The 9,645-nt window shown below is 41.4% G+C and overlaps 1 protein-coding gene across 3 annotated transcripts in view; it reads left to right on the forward strand.

Annotated features, from left to right (window-relative positions):
- Nucleotides 1-4,301, forward strand: part of ACYP1 (acylphosphatase 1, erythrocyte (common) type) — an 11,205-nt gene extending 6,904 nt beyond the window's left edge. For 2 of the 3 annotated variants that reach the window (XM_010855724.1, XM_010855725.1), the window contains one exon: nucleotides 3,872-4,294. In XM_010855724.1, the coding sequence (XP_010854026.1) occupies nucleotides 3,872-4,087 (216 nt within the window). In that variant the 3' untranslated portion in view covers nucleotides 4,088-4,294. Of the gene's footprint in view, nucleotides 1-3,871 lie in introns of all 3 variants that reach the window. The other variant, XM_010855726.1, reaches the window with a different exon arrangement.
- Nucleotides 4,302-9,645: the final 5,344 nt, after the last annotated feature.

Consider the following 9,645-nt stretch of genomic DNA (forward strand, 5'->3'; position numbering starts at 1 on the left):
TCCAATACCACAGTTCAAAAGCATCAATTCTTCGGTGCTCAGCTTTCTTCACAGTCCAACTTTCACATCCATACATGACCACTGGGAAAACCATAGCCTTGACTAGACAGACCTTTGTTGGCAAAGTAATGTCTCTGCTTTTGAATATGCTATCTAGGTTGGTCATAACTTTCCTTCCAAGGAGTAAGCATCTTTTAATTTCATGGCTGCAATCACCATCTGCAGTGATTTTGGAGCCCCCAAAAATAAAGTCTGACACTGTTTCCACTGTTTCCCCATCTATTTCCCATGAAGTGGTGGGACCAGATGCCATGATCTTCGTTTTCTGAATGTTGAGCTTTAAGCCAACTTTTTCACTCTCCTCTTTGACTTTCATCAATCTTCCCTAATGACAAAGATGAAATCTTAGTTTGCCTTCTGTCTTCTATAGGGGAGTATCAGGCTACTGCCTTCCCAGTGTATCTCCAACCCCAAAGATAATGAGTTAAAATGAGTTAAGACTGCAGAACTTGCCAAAGCCACTTTAAAGTTCAAACCTGAATCTTTGAAATGTGAATGTTAAGTGCCACTACCTCTTTTTCCAATGATTTGCAAATCAGTTCCTCCTGATTCCTGCTCATATATGAAGTGCCTGTTGGAAGAAAAGAATTACTGAAAGTCCTAGCAAGAGCTATGTTCCAGATAGCTCTGCCTCCAGTTACATAGGGTAGGCTTTCTTGATAGCTCAGTTGGTAAAGAATCCGCCTGCAATGCAGGAGACCCTGGTTCGATTCCTGGGTCGGAAAGACCCCCTGGAGAAGGGATAGGCTACCTAGTCGAGTATTTTTGGGCTTCCCTTGTGTCTCAGCTGGTAAAGAATCCGCCTGCAATGCAGGAGACCTGGGTTCGATCCCTGGGTTGGGAAGATTCCCTGGAGAAGGGAAAGGCTACCCACTCCAGTATTCTGGCCTGGAGAATTCCATGGACTATAAAGTCTATGGGGTCACAAAGAGTCAGACGCAACTGAGCAACTTTCACTTTGATGTAGGGTAAGTTCCTGTGGCTTAATAAGTGGATTAAAAATTAATGAAGATTAATTAAAGTTGTTGAGGGAAAAGGAGTAGATGGCAGGAGAGCCCATCTTTATAGCACCTCCCAACCCTCAGTGTAAAAAGAGAATAAAAGAATACAGAAAAACAATTTTTTTTTTTTAAATAGAAAAACAATTTTTAAATATTTATTTGGCTATGGTGGGTCTTTTAGTTGTGGCTAACAGGATCTTTGTTGAGTCCTGCAGATCTTTTGTTGAGCAAGGACTCCCTAATTGGGGTTGTGGGGGTCGTGTGTCTTAGTCGCTCTGGGGCATGTAGGAAATTAGTTCCCCTACCAAGGATCAAACCCACATTGCAAGGCAGATTCTTAACCACTGTACCACCAGAGAAGTTTCTTTATCTCTGTTTTATTTATTAACTCCTGCTCTAATCTTTATTATTTCCCTTTTTTTGCTTGATTTGAGTTCAGTTTGCTCCTCTCTTTGTAGTTTCCTAATGTGGAAGGTCTATGTTATTGGTTTGAGGATAACCTTTTTTTAGATTGAGACTAGAATTGGTGATTATAATCCTTAAAATATTTCCAGATGACAGTTCAAGAGGAAATATGGTTTTGAGGAGAATCAGCTTTTTGGAATTTTCTTAGGAGAGAGCACTACTTGCTTGTTTACATATATAGTCAAAGCTGAACATGACTCAGCAATATTGTGTTACCATTTAAAAATAAGAACAGAATCCAGTGCCCAGACAAAACCCATAGGAAATCCCCATTCTCAACACCTGTCAAAGTTGGGAGTGTTTTGTTTACTCTCAGGAGTTCAGATAAATCACACTACAGTTTAAAATGTTACTGAACTATTATAACCTCCTGCTCAAAACCTCAACACAATCGTTCTTATAGCAAGTTACCATATAAGGTAACTACGAACTAGGCATGGCCCACTCCCCTGGGTTAATATGAAGTAGGAGAGAGTGTGGTTGTTGCACAAAGTCAGTGGGATATGGAGTCTTATTCAAATCCATTCTCTGTATTCTTTTTAAATGCTTCAGTCTACAACCCTTAATCATGCTGTAGATATCTCTTATTTTTCTTCATTCTTTAATTTCCTCCATATCCTTTAAACTGTTATTTGACCGAAGTCTCTTTTGTTCATTATGCAAACATGTCTTTGCTTTGAACATAACTGATTTAATGAATACTTCAGTTCCTCATCAAACATACTTTTGCTCTGCATAACATTTTCTTTGGCCAACTCCAGCAGTTTCCCATATTTACTAGATCACTAGTCCAGCATTTGGACATGCAGTCATGTTAACTCCCATTTTCTTCTGTAATCCAACTCCTTCTATTTAGATAGAATGTAACAAGCAATAACTTTTATAAATCCTTAGTTGGAAATTTTACAAAAATAAAATTGCCTCTGAAACATTGCTACTTTCCCCCAGTTTTCAGTTATTTCACAGTTAATGCTTTATAGGAAAGAACAATAAAAAGTCTAAGAAAATGATTACAATTACAACGGTTACAATGATTAGATGTTTTCCTAAGCTTATTCAACATTAAAGGCCTTGTGATTATTTAGACAGAAGAAAGTCAAGTGAAAACAATAGTTAATGTGGTCTTATGAAATGTAGGTGTTTAGAGGCTGCTCACCAGCAACTTTTTCCTTCTCTCAGAGGATGAGAGAAAGTGGGCTTTGAATGCAAGGTAAAGACCTTGGATTAGACAGTTTCTCTACAGTGAGAACAATGGAATGATTTGCCCAGGAAATTGTGAAATACTCTCTAATGATCTTTAAAGATATAATGGACACTTAGTCATCTGGGTTTGTTTAGGTATTCAGTTCAATTCAGTCACTCAGTCGTGTCCGACTCTTTGCAACCCCATGAATTGCAGCACGCCAGGCCTCCCTGTCCATCACCAACTCCCGGAGTTCACTCAGACTCACGTCCATCGAGTCGGTGATGCCATCCAGCCATCTCATCCTCTGTCGTCCCCTTCTCCTCCTGCCCCCAATCCCTCCCAGCATCACAGTCTTTTCCAGTGAGTCAGCTCTTCACATGAGGTGGCCAAAGTACTGGAGTTTCAGCTTTAGCATCATTCCTTCCAAAGAACACCCAGGACTGATCTCCTTTAGAATGGACTGGTTGGATCTCCTTGCAGTCCAAGGGACTCTCAAGAGTCTTCTCCAACACCACAGTTCAAAAGCATCAATTCTTCGGCGCTCAGCTTTCTTCACAGTCCAACTCTCACATCCATACATGACCACAGGAAAAACCATAGCCTTGACTAGATGGACCTTTGTTGGCAAAGTAATATCTCTGCTTTTGAATATGCTATCTAGGTTGGTCATAACTTTCCTTCCAAGGAGTAAGCATCTTTTAATTTCATGGCTGCAGTTGGTCTTGGCTAAAGAGAAACAGAAGGATCAGATAACTTTATGCTTTTTTCTATTTAATATATCTATTAGATTCTTGATTAGGAGAAGGAAAATGAACAAGATATAATCCAGTATCCTAACAACAATCAGCCTTAGAGAATCATTTTGAAAACATCTGATTTGGTCTTAAATCTTTAGTACTTAATCAAATTGACTACACAGTGAAAAATTCTGGTGCCTGGGTTTTATAGGGTAGAAGAAGGAAATGAAGTCAAGTGGTCAATACTTCATGTTAAGATCAGCAATGAGATTCTCCTTGCTGTAGTTCTGTTTTGACTGTTCTGGACAAAATTAATTTCAGTGGCTTGATTGTACGCCAAGGTTCTGGCAAGAGATTATAGTCTTGCTTTGTTTTGTTCAGTCTCACTGGATTTCTCTTTCTTGTCTTTTTCTTTCCCTTAGGCTGAGGGTAAAAAGCTTGGATTAGTAGGCTGGGTCCAGAACACTGACCAGGGCACAGTGCAAGGACAATTGCAAGGGCCCGCCTCCAAAGTACGTCATATGCAGGAATGGCTTGAGACAAAAGGAAGCCCCAAATCACACATCGACAGAGCAAGCTTCCACAATGAGAAGGTCATCGTAAAGCTGGACTACACAGACTTCCAAATTGTGAAATAATGGTCTGCATTTAAATTTTCCAAGATACTTAGCGGTTTTGTTTTTTATTGTTAATAGAGATAGAACTATTCTGTTGTCAATATTAGAATTTGTCAGTAAGTTATTTTAGCAGCAGTTACTTGATGGTTACTGTGTATTATATGTGTGATGAAAGAATTACAACTATATACAGTTCTAATCAATAAAAACAGAACTTTCTGTGTAAGATAACTTATTTTCTTTTGATGAACTTCATTTTGGGCAAAATAAGAGGCATTTACCCTGTGAGCATCTTTGGGAAGAGAATTTGGAGGTAACTTAAGGAAGTCTGAAAGAAAAAGCAGTTACTTTTCATCATTTCTTTTTAATAGTTTCCATGAAATTTTCTTCAGGAAATTGTACCTAATAAGAACAAAAGTCCTGGGACTCCCCTGGTGGTCCAGTGGCTAAGACTATGAGCTCTCAATGCTGGGGCTCTGGGTTTGATCCCTGGTTGGGGAACTAGATCCCACATGCCACAACTAAGACCTTGTGCAGGCAAATAAATAAATAAAAATAAATATTTTAAAAAAGAACAAAAATCCTAAAGTTCAATTTGTTGACTGTTCAAATGATATCTGGGTTTCCCTGTGGGCTCGATAGTAAAGAACCCGCCTACCAATGCAGGAAACCCCAGGTTCAATCCCTGGGTTGGGAAGATCCCCTGAAGGGGGAAAAGGCAACCCACTCCAGTATTCTTGCCTGGAGAATCTCATGGACAGAGGAGCCTGGCGGGCTGTTACAGTCCATGGGGTCGCAAAGAAACACGACTGAGCACAGCACATACACAAATGGTATCTTGGACTAATTATTTTACGTTTTCTGGAGTTTCTGCTGTCATTTCTGTCCTCCAGGTAAGGAATTCACATAAACTGATGCTATGTGTTAAATTATGTTACCCCCTCACCCCTGCCAAATTCACATGTTGAAGTCCTCTCAATACCTCAGTATGCGACTACATTTGGAGAGAGGGCCTTCATAGAGGTAATTAAGGTTAAATGGAGTCATTAGGGTGGGCCCTAATCCAATACACCCTAGTGTCCTTATAAGAGGAAATTTGGACACAGGTGTGTGTGCACAGAGGAAAGAACTTGTGAAGACAGAGGACGAAGATAGCAATTTACCAGTCAAGGAGAGAGGCCTTATCATCATTCATCATTTTAACACTTTGACCTTCAGATTTCTAGCCTCTAGAACTGGGACAAGATACATTTCTATTGTTTAAGCTGCCTAGTCTGGTATTTTGTTATGGCAGCCTTAGCAAACTAATTCAAGCAGTAACCATTTTCCTTCATCAGACTTAGATTATCTATCTCCTGATTTGGTTTTGTCAGCCATTAAAAAAGTATATATCAAATGCTTACTGAGTTTGACACATTGGTCATAAATTCCAGTCTTAAAAAAAACACGGTTTTGGATTTCCTTGGTGAGCCAGAGTTTGGGAGTCCACTTGCTAGTGCAGGGGACACAGGTTTGATCTCTGCTCCAGGAAGATCTCACCTCCCCCAGCCCAACTACTGAGCCCTCACTCTAGACCCTGTGCTCCACACCAAGAGAAGCCACCACAATGAGAAGCCCACGCACCGCCAACTAGAGCGTAGCCCCAACTCACTGCAACTAGAGAAAGCCAGCACAGCAAAAAATAAATACAAAAATTTTTAAATGAAAATACTCAATGAAAACAAGACAAAGAAACAACTGAAGGTTGGTCATGAATTTCCAAAACACGAATCTCACAGTAATGCTGTGTAAATGACCAGTGATGCTGAAGAACCTGCAGTTGAACGGTTCTATGTACTTTGGCCACCTCATGTGAAGAGTTGACTCATTGGAAAAGACTCTGATGCTGGGAGGGATTGGGGGCAGGAGGAGAAGGGGACAACAGAGGATGAGATGGTTGGATGGCATCACCGACTCAATGCACGTGAGTCTGGGTGAACTCTGGGATTTGGTGATGGACAGGGAGGCCTGGTGTGCTGCGATTCATGGGGTCGCAAAGAGTCGGACACGACTGAGTGACTGAACTGAACTGATGAAGACCTAGAAGACCTTTTAGAACTAACACCCAAAAAAGATGTCCTTTTCATTATAGGGGACTGGAATGCAAAAGTAGGAAGTCAAGAAACACCTGGAGTAACAGGCAAGTTTGGCCTTGGAGAACAGAATGAAGCAGGGCAAAGACTAATAGAGTTTTGCCAAGGGAACGCACTGGTCATAGCAAATACCCTCTTCCAACAACACAAGAGAAGACTCTATACATGGACATCACCAGATGGCCAACACCGAAATCATATTGATTATATTCTTTGCAGCCAAAGATGGAGAAGCTCTATACAGTCAGCAAAAACAAGACCAGGAGCTGACTGTGGCTCAGATCATGAACTCCTTATTGTCAAATTCAGATTTGAATTGAAGAAAGTGGGGAAAACTACTAGACCATTCAGTTCAGTTCAGTTCAGTCGCTCAGTCATGTCCGACTCTTTGTGACCCTATGAACCCCAGCACACCAGGCCTCCCTGTCCATCACCAACTCCCGGAGTTCACCCAGATTCACGTCCATTGAGTCAGTGATGCCATCCAGCCATCTCATCCTCTGTCGTCCCCTTCTCCTCCTGCCCCCAATCTCTCCCAGCATCAGAGTCTTTCCAATGAGTCAATTCTTCGCATGAGGTGGCCAAAGTACTGGAGTTTCAGCTTTAGCGTCAGTCCTTCCAAAGAACACCCAGGACTGATCTCCTTTAGAATGGACTGGGTGGATCTCCTTGCAGTCCAAGGGACTCTCAAGAGTCTTCTCCAACACCACAGTTCAAAAGCATCAATTCTTCGGCGCTCAGCTTTCTTCACAGTCCAACTCTCACATCCATACGTGACCACTGGAAAAACCATAGCCTTGACTAGATGGACCTTTGTTGGCAAAGTAATGTCTCTGCTTTTGAATATGCTATCTAGATTGGTCCATTCAGGTATGACCTAAATCAAATCCCTTATAATTATACAGCAGAAGGGACAAATAGATTTAAGGGACTAGATCTGATAGACAGAGTGCCTGAAGAACTATGGACGGAGGTTCGTGATATTGTGCAGGAGACAGAGATCAAGACCATCCCCAAGAAAAAGAAAAGCAAAAAACCAAAATGGCTGTCTGAGGAGGCCTTATAAATAGCTGTGAAAAGAGAAGCAAAAATCAAAGGAGAAAAGGAAAGATATACTCATTTGAATGCAGAGTTTCAAAGAATAGCAAGGAGAAATAAGAAAGCCTTCCTCAGCGATCAATGCAAAGAAATAGAGGAAAACAAAAGAATGGGAAAGACTAGAGATCTCTTCAAGAAAATTGCAGATACCAAGCCCATGGAAAGATGGGCTCAATAAAGGACAGAAATGGTATGGACCTAGGAGAAGCAGAAGATATTAAGAAGAGGTGGCAAGAATACACAGAAGAACTGTATAAAAAAGATCTTCACGACCCAGATAATCATGATAGTGTGATCACTGACCTAGAGCCAGACATCCTGGAATGTGAAGTCAAGTGGGCCTTAGGAAGCACGACAAACAAAGCTAGTGGAGGTGATGGAATTCCAGTTGAGCTATTTCAACTCCTAAAAGATGATGCTGTGAAAGTGCTGCACTCAATATGCCAACAAATTTGGAAAACTCAGCAGTGGCCACAGGACTAGAAAAGTCAGTTTTCATTCCCATCCCAAAGAAAGGCAATGCCAAAGAATGCTCAAACTACAGTACAATTGTACTCATCTCACATGCTAATAAAGTAATACTCAAAATTCTCCAAGCCAGGCTTCAGCAATACGTGAACAGTGAACTTCCAGATGTTCAAGCTGGATTTAGAAAAACCAGAGGAACCAGAGATCAATTGCCAACATCTGCTGGATCATCAAAAAAGCAAGAGAGTTCCAGAAAAACATCTATTTCTGCTTTACTGACTATGCCAAAGCCTTTGACTGTGTGGATCACAATAAACTGTGGAAAATTCTGAATACCAGACCACCTGACCTGCCTCTTGAGACACATGTATGCAGGTCAGGAAGTAACAGTTAGAACTGGACATGGAACAACAGACTGGTTCCAAATAGGAAAAGGAGTACATCAAGGCTGTATATCATCACCCTGCTTATTTAACTTCTATGCAGAGTACATCATGAGAAACACTGGGCTGGAAGAAGCACAAGCTGGAATCAAGATTGCCGGGAGAAATATCAATAACCTCAGATATGGAGGTGACACCACCCTTATGGCAAAAAGTGAAGAAGAACTAAAGAGCCTCTTGATGAAAGTGCAAGAGGAGAGTGAAAAAGTTGGCTTAAAGCTCAGCATTCAGAAAACGAAGGTCATGGCATCCAATCCCATCACGTCTTGGCAAATAGGGAAACAATGGAAACAGTGGCTGACTTTATTTTTGGGGGCTCCAAAATCACCGTAGATGGTGATTGCAGTCATGAAATTAAAAGATGCTTACTCCTTGGAAGGAAAGCTATGACCAACCTAGATAGCATATTCAAAAGCAGAATCATTGCCAACAAATATCCATCTAGTCAAGGCTATGGTTTTTCCAGTAGTCATGTATGATGTGAGAGTTGGACTATAAAGCAAGCTGAGCACCAAAGAATTAATGCTTTTGAACTGTGGTGTTGCAGAAGACTCTTGGGAATCCCTTGGACTGCAAAGTGATCCAACCAGTCCATCCTAAAGGAGTTCAGTCTTGGGTGTTCATTGGAAAGACTGATGTTGAAGCTGAAACTCCAGTACTTTGGCCCTCTGATGCAGAGCTGACTCATTGGAAAAGATTCTGATACTGGGAAGGATTGAGGGCAGGAGGAGAAGGGGACGACAGAGGATGAATGGCATCACCAACTCAATGGACATGAGTTTGGGTAGACTCCGGGAGTTGGTGATGGACAGGGAGGCCTGGCATGCTGTGGTTCATGGGGTCGCAAAGAGTTGGACACGACTGAACTGATCTCAAAATGCCCGTCGAGGTCCACTCTCATTTCATTAGAAAAATACCCCAAAAAAAGTCAGTGAAGAGTCTTGTTGTCCTCATCTGTAAGTTAAGAATAGAGCTATATAGATTCTTCATCTTTTCCAGCTCTGAAATAACTATAGATCTTTAAGATAGAAAGCTCTTGATTAATATTTGAGTGCCTAACATAAGCCAGGCACTGTTCTTGCCATGGGGATACAGCAGCAAATAAAAATAGATATATATCAACATTCTAGTGAGTAGACAGATGATAAGCAATGCCTCTTTGCAACCCCATGGACTGCAGCCCCTCAGGCTCCTCTGTCTATGGGATTTTCTAGGCAAGGATACTGGAGTAGGTTGCCATGCCCTCCTCCAGGGGCTCTTCACTACCCAGGGATCAAACCTTCACCTCCTGCATTGGCAAGCGAATTGTTTACTGCTGCAGCACCTAGGAAGCCTCTGTTGAATTAAACGGTAGTACGCACACAGCAGAAATGAGAAAGGGGAAAAGGGAAAAACGAGTAAAAATTGCTAGAAACATCTTTTCACACCATGATAAAAC

Source organism: Bison bison, unplaced genomic scaffold, assembly GCF_000754665.1.
Source record: "Bison bison bison isolate TAMUID 2011002044 unplaced genomic scaffold, Bison_UMD1.0 scf7180017864368, whole genome shotgun sequence".
In the NCBI taxonomy this organism is placed as follows: domain Eukaryota; kingdom Metazoa; phylum Chordata; class Mammalia; order Artiodactyla; family Bovidae; genus Bison; species Bison bison.